This window comes from Hipposideros armiger, unplaced genomic scaffold (genome assembly GCF_001890085.2).
Source record: "Hipposideros armiger isolate ML-2016 unplaced genomic scaffold, ASM189008v1 scaffold_331, whole genome shotgun sequence".
Taxonomy (NCBI): domain Eukaryota; kingdom Metazoa; phylum Chordata; class Mammalia; order Chiroptera; family Hipposideridae; genus Hipposideros; species Hipposideros armiger.
The window spans coordinates 1,934,423-1,951,085 of NW_017731681.1; the positions used below are offsets into that span (position 1 = coordinate 1,934,423).

The 16,663-nt window shown below is 53.8% G+C and overlaps 1 protein-coding gene across 1 annotated transcript in view; it reads right to left on the reverse strand.

The window, feature by feature from the left end:
* ITPR3 (inositol 1,4,5-trisphosphate receptor type 3) overlaps positions 1-16,663 on the reverse strand; it is a 77,587-nt gene that overhangs the window by 45,256 nt on the left and 15,668 nt on the right. The window contains exons 3-9 of the mRNA XM_019660834.1: positions 6,466-6,587; positions 4,642-4,728; positions 3,920-4,078; positions 3,643-3,741; positions 3,216-3,299; positions 784-930; positions 450-545 (exon numbers count right to left, since the gene is read on the reverse strand). Coding sequence (XP_019516379.1) covers positions 450-545; positions 784-930; positions 3,216-3,299; positions 3,643-3,741; positions 3,920-4,078; positions 4,642-4,728; positions 6,466-6,587 — 794 coding nt within the window. The remainder of the gene's footprint in view (positions 1-449; positions 546-783; positions 931-3,215; positions 3,300-3,642; positions 3,742-3,919; positions 4,079-4,641; positions 4,729-6,465; positions 6,588-16,663) is intronic.

Below are 16,663 nucleotides of genomic sequence, written 5' to 3' on the forward strand. Positions count from 1 at the left end.
GCAGGCAGCCCCCACCCACCCAGGGGTGCCCACCCCAGCCCCAAAACCCACCTGACTCCTGGAGGAGCCACCAATGAGAGCCAGCAGGCCCTGCCATTCCCTGGCCCCCTCCACAGACCCACAGATGAACATACACACGGATTCCCCCCAATGCACACAAGCCTGTGCGTTATGATAGATGTGGGAGTCACAAGGGTGGGAATTTTGCTCACTGCCGTATCCCGATGCCTAGAACGGCTCCTGGCACATAGCACCACGGTAATATTTATTAGGCTTATTTACAGTCGTGCACTTATTTGATAATGTTTGTGAAATGCATGAGTGCAGATAAGCCAGGATCCACAGACACATGTCTACGTATGTGAAGACGTGCACCAGGCACACACTCGTGTGTGCCCACGAGCATGCACAGCCTGAGCTCCCAGGATGCCCTCTGCCTCCCCACTTACCTCAGCAGCCAGGTAGTTGCCTGTGGCCAGGTGCTTGAAGCGGTACAGGCCATTCCAGTGGCCAGCTCCTCCACGGCAGGGGTCATGATGCACCACCTGAGGGGGTGCAGGGGTGAGGCAGGGGTGAGGCTATCTAGGGAGGGGGAGCTCAAAGGGGGAAGCACGGAGAGGAGGGGCACTGGAGCTCTGGGTAGATGGCTCCTGGCTCCAGAGCGGCTCAGAGGGGAGGCAGAGGTTGACCTCCCACCCCCCAGAGTGATGGGAGAAGAGGGAGGGGTGGAGCCCAGAGCTGGAGAGAAGGGCTGGGTCCTGGGCACAGAAGCAGGGCTCTGACCTCCACCTCCCAGAGGGCGTTGGAGCTGGTGGCCGAGGTGGCGGACTGGCGCAGCGTCGTGCGCAGGAACACCTGCAGCTTGGCCTTGTACTCGTCACACGTCAGGAACTTCTCTTGCTCCGCATGGAACAGCCGCACCACGTCTCCCTGCGGGCGGCAGGGTGTGGGCTTAGGAAGGACAAGGACCCTCCCAGGGGCCAACGCCACCTGCCTCAGATGCAGGCGCAGCTGGCTGGACCCCGCGTGCCCCTTCCAGAGCCAGCAGCCGAGGATGAGATGCATGCTGGGCCATACCCACCAGAGGGCAGCCAGGATCCCCAGCCAGGCACTCTGCCCACAGCCCTCAGCCCAGACCCCAAATTCAGACCTCCAGGCAGCTGGGGCAGGACAAGTTCTTATCTGGGGCCCTCCCCAGCCTTCCACGTTCGGACCTGCCCTTGATCGCCTCCCTCCCCAGTCTGTACCTCTAGAAACCCTGCCTGATCTCTAAAGGCCAATCTCAAGTCACCCCCTCCATGAATGCAGGAGGGGGTCTCCTGGGCCCTTGCTGCCTATTGATACATCGTGCCCATTGCTTTTGCTCCCTGCTGGGTTGGTGCAGCTGGAGTGCAGGGATGATGGCCTGTTCATCTCCGTAGCTTTGGACACTAAGACCAAGTTTGGATCCTGGCTCTGCTCTTCTAAGCTGTAGGTATGACCTTGCATAAGTCCCTGAACATCTTTGAGCCTCAGTTTCCTCTTCTGTAACACATCATGACCCCTATTTTACAGGTGGGGAAACTCAGGCACCGAGAAGGTGAACATCCTGCCGAGGGTCACGTAGCTAGTGACAGACGGGACATGAGTCGGTGCCGCAGCTCCAGGGCCGACACCCTCATCTCTCCACCACGCTTCCTCCCACAGCGAGCCTGCCCCCAGCAGGTTCTCGGTGTGACTGCTGCTCCTATGATTAACACTGACGGCATTATCTGTTTTCCCTACACTGTGCTGGACACAGAGTACTCAGCCAGCATCTGTGGAGTGAATACGTGAGTGGGTGAATGAAGGAATGAAGGAATATACACAGATTGGGTCAATTACTAGGCAGAACCTAGTGACTTCTGTACCCAGGCAGCGCAGGGTGACAGCAAACAAGGGTGGGCTCCGTTAGCTCAAGTCTCACTTCCGAGTTGCCTGGAATCTAACATTGGAGCCACGAAAGACTCACTGAAACCACTCTGGGCAGCACCTCAGGGTTCGGCCCAGTGATGCTTTCTTTTCTAAATGCTGCACAGATTTGGGGCTGGAAGGCATAATCAGGGAAGGCTTCTGGGAGGAGGCAGCACACGGGCTGGGCCTTGACTGGTGTGTGGATGATGTGCAGGCTTAAGGGAGGGAGGGAATGGCATAGAGCATGGGTGGGTGGGAAACAGTCTGGGAGATGGGAGAGAGCAGGAGGACGAGGGGCTGAGGCAGCCTGAGGGGGACAGGACAGTCTGACAGAGCAGCCTGGCTGTGGGAGGAGGCCAAAGGGAGCATAGCAGGCTTCTGTGCGGTGAACATAGGGCAGCCTCCCTAGGCAGCTGCTGGCGGGCCTGCCACCTATCCCTTTAACAGATATCACCCCCAGGTGTACCTGCCAACTCCCCTGGCTGAGGAGCCCCACCCTCTTTGCTACCACCGAATGTGCCCCTCCCATCTTTCCCGCCACATACTGCCTGCATCCCAATAGGCTGGTTCCCTCCCCTCCACCCCCACTGAACCCTCCTCTCTGCCCCCACGTCTGGTTTCCAGGGTTTCTCTAGCGGTCTCTGCAGCCCTCCTTCCACCCTCTGCTCTGGTCCCTCCCAGAGTCTTTACTGTGGTATTCTCCCGCAGTACTCGTCCCACACAGGTTCGTCCTTCCCCACCTGCCAACCCCTTATGTTCTAGCACCCACCTCCGCAGGTCTGCAACCAGGGCACAGGCCCTGACTCAGCAGCCTAACGTCCTTGCCCAAGAGAGCACCGGGCAAAGGGTGCGGGGCCTGGCCCAGACCATGGCACAGGCACAGGGGAAGGAACAAGTTGCTCAAAGGATCTGGGCCCTTCCCAAGGTGGGAGGATGGAGATCCCAGTCCACTGCCTGATACCCCCTTAGCAAATGAGCAAACTGAGGCCAGCCAGGTCTTGGCGAGGGTGGAGAGGGGGGTTGTGAGGCCAGAGGAGACAGAAGAGGAGGTCCAGTTGGGGCTGGTGGGCCCCTGGGGTGGGCCCTGTGTGTGTGAAGGGGGCAGGAGCTGTGAGTGGGCAGAGGAATGCTGAAAGGGCTGCAGAGCCACAGCAGGGGGCACATGGAGGGAGGACCAGGCGGGCAGCAGAGCTGGGCAGGAGGAAGGCAGCAGGAGGGACCCGTGGGGAAGGGGCTGGGTGGCCAGCAGGCAGGGTGGCAGCAGGGGCGCTCCCCGTCCTTACCCCTTTCAACACTTCATCCAGGTGGTCTCGGAACTGCATAAACAGGTTGATCTTCCAGCTGGTGTTGCAGTTCACAGAGTTGACCTGGGTTAGGGCAGAGAGACCCGTGACGCCAGGCAGACCTCCAGCGGTTGGGGAGTGGGGCAGCACTGAAGGCCCAGAGAGGGGTCAGGGGAGGACCAGCCCAGTCCCCATTAGAGCACAAGAAGGGGCGCCTTCTCCCAGTCAGGGCCCTCAGACTCCAGCCCAGCTGCCCTGGGGCTGCCACCTGTGCGGTGGAGAATGGGGGCAACGTTGGGAGACAGGTGGGGGAGCAGTGAGGCCCAGCTTGTCCAGCAGGCCACATGGGATTGGAGGAAGAGACCCTGGTGGGAAGGGATGTGGAGTTGCCTCTCCCTTACAGGGCTGGCTCCGCTACCCCACTCACCTCCTTGCAGCCGGCATTGTCGCTGAGCTCGTAATTGCTGGCATGCAGAGGCTGCCCGGCATTGACAGGATTCAGGATAACCTTGTCCCCCACGACCACCTATGGGGACGGGCAGAGCAGGGTGAGAGTGAGAAAGGCCACGCCTCCCTAGGGCTCTGTCTGCCCCTCTGAGAAATGGACATGGCCTCATCCAGTCCCTGCATCGACCATACAGCAGCTGCTCTGGAGCTGTGGCCTAGAGCTCCCCCAGGCCCCTCCAGCCCAGCCCTGTCCTCACATTGTCCCCATTGCTCCTCAGCTTCCAGAAGGGCTGGATGAAGAGCCAGGAACCCTCGTTGCCCGTGGCATCCAGCGTCACCCGCATGGCATTCTTTTCCAGCAGGGCCGGCAGCCGCTTGTTCACTGTCAGGTACTTGTTGCTCTTCATGTGCAGGAGCTGGGGGGCAGGCGGGTACGGGTGAGGGAACCCAGGAGGCCAGCCCATCAAGAGAGTGGGCCACTGGACCCTGGGGCACAGCCGGATGCTCAGTGTCAGACACACAGGCTGAGACACATGCAGTCACACACAAACACACACCCAGTTGGGCACCTGATCACAAAAAAAGAAGTTAGCACTCTTCTAAACACCTTACAAGATTGCATTATCTCATGCAACCTTACAAACAGGAGAGAAGTACTATAACTGGCCTGATCTTACAGAGGGGGAAAGTGAGGCACTGAGAAGTTAAGTAACTTGCCTAAGTCACAGAGCCGAGAGTTTAACCCAGATCACGTGACTCCGGAATCGGGTCTGGTGACAACCATGCTGAAAACACACCCTTAGACGTGACTGCTCAGGCCACACACAGAAGCAGGTATGCAGTCACAGAGAAGGTCCTGGAGCCACCCACTGAGGACCAAACCCACAGAGGGCATGTCCGCTGGCAAGCTCCACCCAACATCATCCCAGGCCTTCTCGAGGGGAGAGGCGGTGGGTGGGGGGAGGGGAAGGGGTCTCACCTGGATCACACTGCCATACTTCACAATGTCGCCGTGCACCTTCTTATTCTCCGTGTCATTTTGCTTCTGCTCCATTTGGGCTGCATGCTGCGCAGACACATATGAGGTGGAGAAGCCGGCTCCTGAAGGAGAGCGTCCCCCACCCGCCTCACGCACACCGAGCTCCTGGCGCTGACCCAGAGTGACCCTCAGGTGCCATCTAGCCCGTGCCCTTCCACTATGGAGAGGGACTGAGGCCCCAAGTGTGGAAAGGCAGCCCAAGGTCATGCAGCCTGCAGCTCAGGGAGCCAAATTCCTCACCCCTGCCCCCCGCTTGCCTCCACCACCTCCCTCTGGAGAGGGCATGCCAGCCGGCCCTTGAGACCTATGCCTCTGGACGCCCCCAGAAGACACCTAAGCTGGGCCTCACTACCCCCATCTCACCAGACTCCTGATGCCCCAACATGGGACCCCTGCCCCGGCCCAAATGCTGATAGGCATGCCTGGTGCCACTTCCTCCTCCTCCACCCCACTCCATGTGACCCTCTCTCCCCAGACTGTGTGTGCTCCTAGACCACTGCCTCCAGGGAGCCTTCCCTGACTGGCCACATTCAACACTGGTGGATCCAACTCTGGTGGCCTTGAGATTTGGGTTTGCATCCCATTAAGGACACTTCTGTCACATTAGACTGAAAGCTGCCTGAGGATAGGCTCTGTCACCTCCGTCAGACGGGCACTCCCTGAGAGCTTTGGCCCCTCTGCCCCTTTCTTCCCCTCAATCCCTTTACCCGGACCTCATGGCTGAGGCAGCAGTGAGCGTGGCTGCCGGGGAGCTTTGCCGTGCACTCGTGGCTTTCCATAGACCTTAAATGTGTGGCTGTGTGACCACATCTAGTTCTGAGTATGTGTCTGTGTGGGGAGGAAGCCTGTGACAGCCCCAGCCCAGGGGAGAGATGGGATTATTTATAACAGAGCTCAGGAAGCCCATCCCCAGCCACCTGTCTCTAGCCCAGTTCACAGCTATGGGGTGGAGCCCACCCTTCCCCTATTTTACACCACTCCTCCGGGCAAGGAACACAAGGACACGAGGTCTGTATGGGGGTGGAGGGCACCGGGGCCAAGAGAGGCTCAGAAGCAGGCTGCCAAGTTGCTGACACAGCCAAAGCCTCTCAGTCTCTTCTCCAGGGGGTCTGGGCTTGGGGCCTTGAGCTCTGTCCAGAGAGGACTGCCCAGGATGTTAACTGGCCCACTGCCCCAAGAGGCCCGTGAGCAACCAGCAGGCCCTCACCCCATGCACCGGCCATGTGTCCAAGGAGCGCAAGATGGGTCAGAGACCCAGGGGCCGTCAAGGCCCTACTGCAAACTCACAAGATGACCATGGACAGCCCAGTCCCCTCTACAGGCCCCAGGCTCCAACTCTATAAAACAAGGGAAGAACTTAACACTAGTTCTCAAATCAGGTTCCCTGGAGCCACTGGCAACTCCATGTACAGCTGTACAGGTTGTTCACTGCACCATGGTGTCCAGCTGAAGGGTTGGGTGGGAGCTGAACCCCAGTCCACTTTCCACTCACTGAGCCATGTGCCCTGGCATAGGGCTGGGCCAGCCTGGAGAAAGGGGCACCTTCTTCTAAGTAGCACAAGGGGTCATACAGACGAGTGGGTCTCTGGGAGGACACTACTCCTCACCTCACCTCATTCACAGCAGCACACCGATCACTTGCATACTGGGGTTTTAAAAGCCACTGGACTCTGCCACAGGGCCCCTGTCAGCTGTGACAAGCAGTGGCCTGTATGTGCACCCGGGTTCCTGACACACACACAGTGCACACCTGTGTGCACACACCTGCAGCTTCTGCAGCAGCACCACGTCGGCGATCTTGTCCTTGTCCTGCTTGGTCTGCTTGGCCTTCCAGTACTGCTTCTGGGCCGAGTAGCGGTTCATGGGACACACCTTGAAGAGGCAGTCTGTGGGGGCGGGTGAAGGAGGGAGATGGGGCCATGTGGGGCTCAGGGCCCTCCCTGAAGAAAACCCCAGTCTGCAGCCCTGCGTCAAATCCCACCTCGGCTCCCCCCATAGAGAGGCAGCGGTTAGAAGAAGCCTGTAAAACTTGGAGCATCCTGGATTGGGTAGAACAGAGAATTCCAGAAGCAGGTTTGAGAGCAGGATCTCACCTAGGAGGTGGACATGTGCCCTCTGCCCCACAGGAGATGAATCAGAGACTGTCGGGTCCCCACCCCTTGACATGCCTGTGCCCAGCTTTTGTGGGAAGCTGACAGCTCACACCTGCATCCTTCTCTGGCCAACTGCCACCATGTGCCCACAGATGCCTGAAAAGTTACATCCCCTCCCCGCCCCCCAAAGGGGCAGATGCACCCAGTGGCTGACCAGGCAGGTACCAGCCCAGCCTCTGGGAGCCTATCTGTGTGCCCATCACTCGCCACCTCCCAGTGGGATCGGGCTGAGCCTCCTCGTCCCCTAAAGCCACATCCTTGCTCTGTTCTTCCCCTGCGCTGTGTGAGCAAGGCTCTCTCACTCTCCTCCTGAGCCCTCTCAATAATCCTCCCGTCTTAGGGAACTCGACCTAAGACAGGACCAATCAAAATTCCAGAAACAAATTAAACATGACAATTTTTATTTTGGAAAGCACACAAAACACTAGTGATTTTCAGAAGCCCAAACTCCAGAGAGGGTGTCAGATTTTTCTACTTATCCAAAGGCGGCATGAGTTGGAAAATCCTGTTCTAAAGTGTTGTGGGAGCGGACGAGGATTCTGGGTCATGGTGAAATGCTGGCACAGGAGATGGGCTGTTTGACAAGAGCCCGGGCTGTGCTGTGAGGCAGTGAGGTCCCCGTCACAGGAGGGAACCACACCCTGCACAAGGGCGTGAGCTCATGACCTGTAGACCCCCTCCTGCTGCAGGGCTGTGCCTCCACAACTGCGGTGCCACAGTAGCATGGAGCACAGGAGGAAGGTGGTGTGCTGGGGAGCCTGGAAGCGGGCCGCTGGGGGAGCAGGTCACAGAGGCGGGGAGCCCCCTCCTTCAGCCGCTCTCATCTGCCCTCTAAAGGAAGGCTATGTCCCGGCTCTGACCAAAGCGGGTCATCCAGCCCCTGGGAACTAAAAGTGCGGCTGGATTTTCCATGTAAGCCCGGGAGTGGGCAGAGGTCCCCTGGTGCCACCGGGAGGAGAAACCAAGTGAGTCAAAATGCAGAGAAGACAGAACTTCCTTAAAGGGTGGGGGAAATGTCAATGTTACCAATATATATTGAATACTACAATTTTAATACAGTTTTTTTCCTTTCTTAAAATACGTGTACATTTTTTGGCACCCTCTGTGTATTCTTATTTCATTATGTATATAGGCTGCGTTATATAATGCTTTCCTTTTATTTCTCGTTTTTGTCACAGTTAGAGCATCATATTGGCCTCACTACCTCCCCCCAGCTCCAGATTTCCTTAGACCCTGCACCCCTCCCCATTTTATGTTATACAAATACAGCTACAGATAGATTCTATTATTACTTTTTTTTTTAATTCTATTGGGGAACAGCCATGGTCATTGGTTACACATTGCTCTCATGCTACAATGGCATAGTTGACTCTTTTAAGGACAGCGCAGCTCACAGTGGCCCACGCAGGGATCAAACCGGCAACCTTGGTGTTAGCAGCACCACACTCTAACCAGCTGAGCTAACCAGTCACCCCAGATTGTATTATTATTTAATTCCACTACATAATATTAAACGGGGGTGGCTCTGGGCCTAACAGGCTGATGTGCTTCTTTCTGCCGCCCTCCCAGGCTCTGAGGGGTAGGCAGGCAGGGCTGCGTGCAGCTCATCACTATGTCCCCAGCCCCCAGACTAGGGCTCAGGGATTGTCTGCCAGATGGACACATGAATCCAGAAATGACTCCCTCATGATGAGGGCGGGGCTTGAATTTAGCCCTGAAGGGAGGGAAAAGCAAGAGAGAGGTGGAGGTGGCAGTGAGACATGGGATAGTCACATCAGGTCCGGTGGGCCCTGAGACTGAGTGAGCCTGGAGCCAGGGGGTGCCGGGGGGTCAGCAGCCCACCGGCCTTGGCGATCTGGACTCCTTGGTCTCCCACAGCCCACCTCCCTCTGCTCCCAATCCAGACAGGAGGACAGGGAGACGCTGCCCCAGGCCGCCCTGCTGCAGATCTTCCCAAGCTTTTCTGACCTGACTCACCTAGGAAATGCATATTGAGATCACCATTTCATGAAACAACGTGGCGACTTCTGTCCCTGGTAAGGGGCCCGCAGGCTCTGACTCTGACAGGGCTGAGAACTGTGGTTACACTCCATTCTGGACCAACCCAACCAGAAAACAACTAAGCAACCAGATTTTTTTAACAGACATTATTTTAAGACTTCTTAAAGAACCAACGAGACAGTGAGGAATCATCCGGCCAGATCAAAAGGAAAACCAGGGAGATACAGAAATACCCAAGCTACTTTCACCCTGAGGGTATTTGCTGATTCCACTTGATCTTAGCCAAAAGGTCGAAAAGCGATGCTGATTCCAGAAGACATGACCTTTTATTAGGACAGCTTCACCAGATGACGGACAAAAACCTGAGCCCAGGCCAAGCGAACGTGGGAGTAGCAGGAGGCCCTCCCATCAGGACTGCGCCCATGGTGAAGGCTGAACCCAGAGAAGAACAAACAGCCCCTTCCAGCAGCTATAGCCCTGTTGGAATCCCTCGGGGGGGGGGGGTGCAAAAACCCCAGACTTGAGCTTAGCTTCCGGTGGTCTCGGACAGGTGAGGCCCCGTGTCTGGGAGCACACCCTCTTTCTCCTACTACACAACCACTCATACCAAATTTTTCGAGTGCAATAACCAGCATATGGCCAGAGATAACCAGGAACTCTTGGGAACTAGACACTATAAGATAGAATAAACCCACAAAACAGACACCAGAAACAGATATCAAGAGATTTCAGACATGGACATCATCCGTAAACCAGAAATGCCTACTCTGCTTAAATCGATAAAAATAAAAATAAAACACTTGAGGAGCCCTGCAGAGAACAGGAAACTATAAAAAAAAACGACACAACGGAGTGAAAAAGCACCAAATGTAGTTTCTAGAAATAAAAAAGTTTCAATAACCAAATTTAAAATTCACTGAATACATTTAACAGGAGAATAGACAGAGCTGAAGAAAGAATGAATGAAATAATAACAATCCTTACTGTGGTTGATGCATTCTTATTCTATTCTATCCAAGTCTTTAAAGGATAGTTGAGCCCATCAAAGGGGCTTTACAGCCCACTAGTGGGTCAGAACCTGTGTCTGAATGAGGCGCCTTGCGCTGGGGCATCAGGAAAGGGATAAAGCCAGACGTGATCCCTCCCTGCTCCCGACTCCTCTATAGTTTCTTGGAAACTTACTACCTTGTCAAATTTGTCTTTTTATCTCACATAGATCCTCCCTTAGAGCCCTGCCCGCAATATTCAGAAAATGCTTGTGGAATGAATAAATTATTTGAGCCCTTTAAAATGTGGTGGCCCATCCCATGCACACGTCCAGGCTTTTACTGTGCCATGCTCTTTTGCCCAAAGGCAGCCCTGTCAGAACCCCACAAGGGGCCAGAACCTTTCTTCTCACCAAGCCTTAAGGCAGAAGGGCAGAGAGGAAGGGTGGATGGGTAGCCAGAAGACTGAGCATCACAGGAGCAGCAGCATCAGAGGCCAAGAGAAAAGTCTGGGTCCGGGGGGCGGGAGGGGGGAGGGGGGCGTCCTACAGTAAGGACTGTCTGTGCGGGGGGACGTGTACCTGTGTGTGGCGGGGGCACAGGGTTTGCGACGCCACAGACAGATGATCTTCATTTATTAAAATAAGTCAACTGACATGCCCTGAAACTGATTTAAGGTGTACAACACTTCAAAAGCCACTGCCACTGCATAGAGTCACGGGGGGGGGGGGGGGGGGGGGGCCACACTCCCAGGTCCCCCACGGATCTTGGTAGGTCTGGGGTAAAGCCTGGGAATGTTCATTTTTAAAGGCAACACACACACACACACACAAATGGTTCTCCTGTTCAACATAGTTTGAAAAGCACTAGTGGAGGATTCAAGACAAGAACAGCAGACAGGAAATAAAGTTATACAGTCACAACAATGTATAAGCTCTGTATAAATCATGTAAATATTGGTTTTTAATTTTTTTTCAACATTTAAATTCATCTATAGAACAAAACACCCCAGACTCCATTGTGGTTACAGAAGAGAATGTAAAGCTTATTCAGTCTTGATGCTGTAAAACTAAAAGTGACATGGCAGAGGTGGGAGGGAGACAGGGGCAGTGCCTGAGGAGTAGACAGGATGAGAAACAAGAGGTGTGACCGTGTTACTCGTGTTACTCGGGTTTATAACGCTAACAATAGAGACGCTACAGTAGCGACAGGATGCTGTAGGGAGGGTGCGGGGAGAGAAAGTGAAGGAGTGAGCTAAATTCTCCTGGAATGAGCAAAACATTTGGAGGCCTGGGAGTAGCTAGCAGAAGAAACAATGAAAAGAGTTCAGCTGGATTGTCTTCACTTATTACATTGCTGGAGGAGGTGTAAAGTGGTGCAACCCCAGTGGGGGTGCAATTGGCAGTCTTGCTCAGGATCGCAGATGCTCCCTCCCTTTGACTCAGCACTCTCACTGCTGGTCATTCAAAGAGCGCACGCATCTGCATTCGTACAAAGTGACCAGGGACAAGGATCTTCTCTGCAGTGCTGGCAGGCACGATAAAAATTAGAAACAGCCCAAGTATCCATCAGAGGGGACGGGTTAAATGACACAGTAGAGCCACATAATGGAATGCTCTGTAGCTGTAGAGAGGTCAGAAATCCAGACACAGGCCGCAACATGTGTAAGCCTTGATGCCATAATGCTAGTGAAATAAGCCAGTCACAAAGGACAAATACTGTATGATTCTACTCCTAGGAGTACTTCGAATAGTCAAATCCATAGAGATGCAAAGTAGAACGGTGGTTGCCAGGGATGGGGCGGGGCAGGGGGAGTGGATGAGGAATTATTATTTAATGGGTAGAGAGTTTCAGTTTTACAAGAAAAAAGTTCTGTGGATGGATGCTGGTGATGGCTTCATAACAGGGAGAATGTGCTTAATGCCACTGAACTGTACACCTAAAAGCAGCTAAGATGGTAAACTTTGTATCATGAATATTTACCACAATTCAAAAAATAAATATTTTTAAATGCTTAAAACTATGTAATCGATAGGAAAATTATTTTCACGTTTGTCCAGGATATGGAACAAAAATGAGTCATCAAATGAACAAAAAGGAAGTTCAAGATTTTTATATGCTACTGGGTTGTCGGAAAAGTCATGACGTACTTTTTCTGTTTTTCGTTGCAAAAATGCATCATGACTTTTCTGACAACCCAATAGTATGGAAAGGTCTCCAGTAGGATCTATCCATAGTAAGATTTATAAAGTAAAAACAACAAAGAATAGAATACTGTACATAGAATGCTACCTTTGTGTAAGAACAGAAGAGAAATCTGAATATATGTTTATATTTGCATCAAGGAGCACTGGAAGATGCTTACAAAACTAAAGAAAGTGGTCGGTTCCCTGAGGAACAACAGTGAGGGGGGCAGCGGTGGAAGCCGACTCTCAGTGTATATTTCCACAATGTTTTGAGGTCTTAACCGTATGAATAAATTACCTAGTCAGATTTCCTCACATGGTTGTCCCTGGAGAGGGGGACAGGAGGTGAGTGAGGGTGGGGTGGGGGCATCACTGCTTTCATCTTCATCCTAGGGCAAGTCTTTGTATTACTTTTTTTTTTAAAGATTTTATTGGGGAATTGGGGGAGGAGAATAGTGTTGGGGAATTGGGGAAGGGGGACCGGCCAAGTTGTTGTCCCTCATTCTTAGTTGTGGAGGGCGCAGCAAGCTCATCTCCAAGTCCAGTCGCACCGCTCAGCTCAAGGTGCTGTGTTGTGGGTGGGCTACCCACCATCCCATGCGGGAGTCGAACCAGCTGCCTCGTTGTTAAGAGCATGTACGCTATCCCCTGAGCCACCCAGGCAGCAGCTCACTCAGCTCAAGGAGCCGAGTTCAGTCTTTAGTTGTGGGCAGGCGTAGCCCACCATCTCGAACAGGCTGCCTTGTTGTTAGGAGCACGTGCTCTCACCAGCTGAGCCATCCTGCCACCTGTTGGCAGCTCAACAGAAGCTCAGCTCGGGCACAGCTCACTGGTCCATGTGGGAATCAAACCAGCGACCCTGTTGCTCAGAGCTTGCACTGTTGAGCAAGCTCTTAACCAACTAAGTCATTCAGCTGGCCCTATATTACTTCTATAAAAAGCAAAAAGACTAAGAACAAAATCTTAAGTGGCCAATAAGCATATGAAAAGATGCTCCATCTCACTCAAGTCAGAGGAATGCCTGTTAAAACCACAGTGAGGGCCGGCCGAGTGGCGCGATGGTTAAGAGCTGGCTTGGGACGCCAGAGGGCCCCGGTTCGGATCCCACATATGAGGGCCAGTGACACTGCCCTCTACAGCTAAGATGCTGAACAACAGCTCGACCTGGAGCTGGGCTGCCGTGAGTCGCCGGCAACGGCGTAGGCTGCAGCCCCTGCTGCAGTGGGTTGCCATGGGCTACCGTGTGTGGCCAGCAGCCAGCATGAGAGGCCAGCAGCTGCAGTGAGCGGCCGTCCAGAAGCCGGCGACTGATCTGCCTCACCCGGGAAGAGCGCAATGATGGTGCCAACTTGGCCAGTGAAGCAACGTCCTCCACAACTAGACTGAAGAACAAGACGACAGCAACTTGTCTGTTCCCCTTCCCCCAATTCCCCAGCACTGTTCCCATCCCCCAATTCCCCAATAAAAATCTTTAAAAAAAAAAAAAAAAAAACCACAGTGAGATGCCATTTCACACCCATCAGGCTGGAAGAAATTTAAGTGGGACAAAACCAAGTGGGGCAGGGCCAGCCGAGTGGCACATTGGTTAAGAGCTGGCTTGGGACACCAGAGGGTCCCAGTTCGGATCCCACATATGAGGGCCAGTGACACTGCCCTTTACAGCTAAGATGCTGAACAGCAGTTCAACTTGGAGCTGGGCTGCCGTGAGTCGCCAGTGACAGCGTAGGCTGCAACCCCTGCTGCAGTGGGTTGCCATGGGCTACCGTGTGTAGCCAGCAGCCGCAGTGAGCAGCCATCCAGAAGCCAGCAACTGATCTTCCTCACCCGGGAAGAGCGCAATGATGGTGCCAACTTGGGCCAGGGAAGCAACGTCCTCCACAACTAGACTGAAGAACAAAAGGACAGCAACTTGTCTGTTCCCCTTCCCCAATTCCCCAATAAAAATCTTAAAAAAAAATTAAAATGCAGCTTGAAAAAAAAACCAAGTGGGGCAAGGATGAGGATGGAGGAAGGGGGGCCACTTCCACAGTCTGTCAGGGGTGGGTGGGCACAGCCCCCATGGAAGGCAGCAGGGCCACTCCTTGAAAAGTAGAAGGGCTTCCTCCCACCCAGGAACCCACCCCTGAGAACAAACCCAAGAGACCCTTGCACAGGAGCCTTAGGAGATGTACATACGTGCACTGAATGCTCACTGCAGCACCGCTGGCATTACCAAAACTGGCAATGAGCTAAATGGCCATCCATAGACTGATACACAGACTGCAGTTTATTTGCCCAGTGGAATATTATTACATAGCAATTAAACAGATGAACTAGAGCCACAAGTGTCAACATGGATAAATCTCAAAACCAGTGCAGAATGAACAAGTGCAGAAAGACTTGCACAGAAGGCTACCTTTAATAGATGGGGGTATAAAATGGAAAACAATCCCCCATATCATTCATGGATGTATCCCTATGGATTAATAACAAAAGCATAAAAACAGACTGACACACATTCTGAGAGTGTTTGCCTCAAGAGAGGGCGGAAGGGAAAAGGGATCACGGAGAAGACTTCTGCTACAGGCATAAGATGCTATGTCTTTAAAAATGCAAAGATCTGAAATAAACATGGTAAAAAGAATCTGACAGAGCACAGTAGTGGGTACATAAGTGTGCGTTATTTTTCTCTTTATTTTTTGTGTAGAGTTAAAGTATGTCTTAATAATAATGAAAATAATAAACTGGGCTTGGAAGATAGACAGGTAGAGCAGAGGCATAAGGCTGACAGGGGGGAACCCCGGCCATGCAAGCACAGGGGGGCCACCTCATCAGCCCCCTTCCCAGCACTGCTCCCACCAGTCTGGGTGGGTAACTGACCCCTACACATTTTCCTGGGGTTGCTGTAGCTGGGACTGTGAGCTCTGAGCTTCTCTGAGGGAGAGCGGAGGGAAGGGTCAGCTGGTGCCCCAGCATGGAGGAGGAGGAGGAGAAAGAGAAAGCGCACATGGGAGGAACATGCCCAGACCGTGGACAGGCCAGCCACGCATGACTCAGAGCAGCCACAACCCCAAGACCCCTACAGCAAAGCAGAGGTCAGGAAGGCTGGGCTGACATGGGGCGCCCTACACACTGGGGCACCAGTAGCCTGGGCCTCCCAGGGCTCTGCAGACTGGGAAGAATGCCCAGAACATGTTAGGACTAGGGACGACCTTGGAAGATGGCTAGAACTGAAACCACAAGCAAGGAGCCAATCAAAGGTTGATGGAGATGGGGAGACGGGCTATGCCAGCCCAGCCTGGGGGTCTCGAGTCAGCAGGTGAAGGGGGAGTCAGCCTGGAACTGGTAGTGGGCTGTGGGGAGAAGAGGGAGAGCCCACAGTTCCCAGCAATGGCTAGCCCACCCCAAGATGGCAGGACAGGGGCGGCTGAGTGGCTTAGTTGGTTAAGAGCTCACTCAAGAGTGTGAGCTCTGAGCAACGGGGCTGCCAGTTCGATTCCCACATAGGGCTGATGGCAGGATGGCTCAGCTGGTGTAACAACAAGATTGCCTGTTTGATGGTGGGCTATGCCCACCCGCAACTAAGGCTGAACTGGGCACCTTGAGCTGAGCTGCCACCCGGATGGTTCAGTGCATAGGGCACGTGCTCTTAACAGCAAGGCTGCTGGTTTGACTCCCGCATGGGATGGTGACTATGTCCACCCTCAACTAAGATTGAACACAGCACCTTGAGCTTAGAGGCCACGAGCTGCCAATGGGAAGCCAGATGGTGACTGGAGCCCTCCACAGTGAAGACTGAAGAACAACTTGGCTGGTCCCCTTCCCCAATTCCCCAACACTGTTCCCCTCCCCATTTCCCCAATAAAATCTTAAAAAAAACAAAAATAAAAAATAAAAAGATGGCAGGACAACATTGGAGGGGGCGTGGCCTCAGGACACAGCCATCTCTTGACAGCCTCTAGCCAACTTCTGAAATGCCTGCCATGGCCCCACGCCCTTGCTGGGACCTCCCCCAGGGCCAAGGAGTTTGCAGAGGAGTCTGGGAACAAGGAGGGCCAGGACTCCCAGGTGTAAGGCCAAGCTCCACCTTTCTCTTCTCTGGACTCAACTGAAGAGGTTGGAGTTCATCTCTTGTCCAGTTCTAACCTGCCAGCCACAGGTCCACACAGAGACCTGGGTCTGTCCTGGAAGGTTGGCTCTTCTCAGGTCCAAGCAGGGCCACAGTGGGGCCTCTGCCTGCCTCACCACAACACCACAGGCCAGGACCTGGGGCGGAGAGGGTCAGAAGATGCAGTAGGCTGAGTCCCCTCTTCCATCTCACAGAGCTAGCTGGGCCCAGCAATGACATGGGGGCCACGGGGCAGCTCCCAGATCCTGGGGAGAGCCCTGTTCACAAGCTTTGGGGAAATGAAGAGGAAGAGAAAGGAGGGAGTGGGAAGGAATGATGGAAAGGAAGGCAGGAATTCAAAGGAGCATTTGTTCTGCTAAGTGGCTTTTTTGTTGTCAAAAATTGGCCCCAAACTCTGTCTCCACTAAAACTCTAGGGCAAATCTTCCTCTGCCACACCCTCTTCCCTGTACCACCTGTCACACCACAAAGCTGAGTGCATACACCTCGACACACCCACATACTTTCTCCTTTCAGCCGCAGTCCCCTC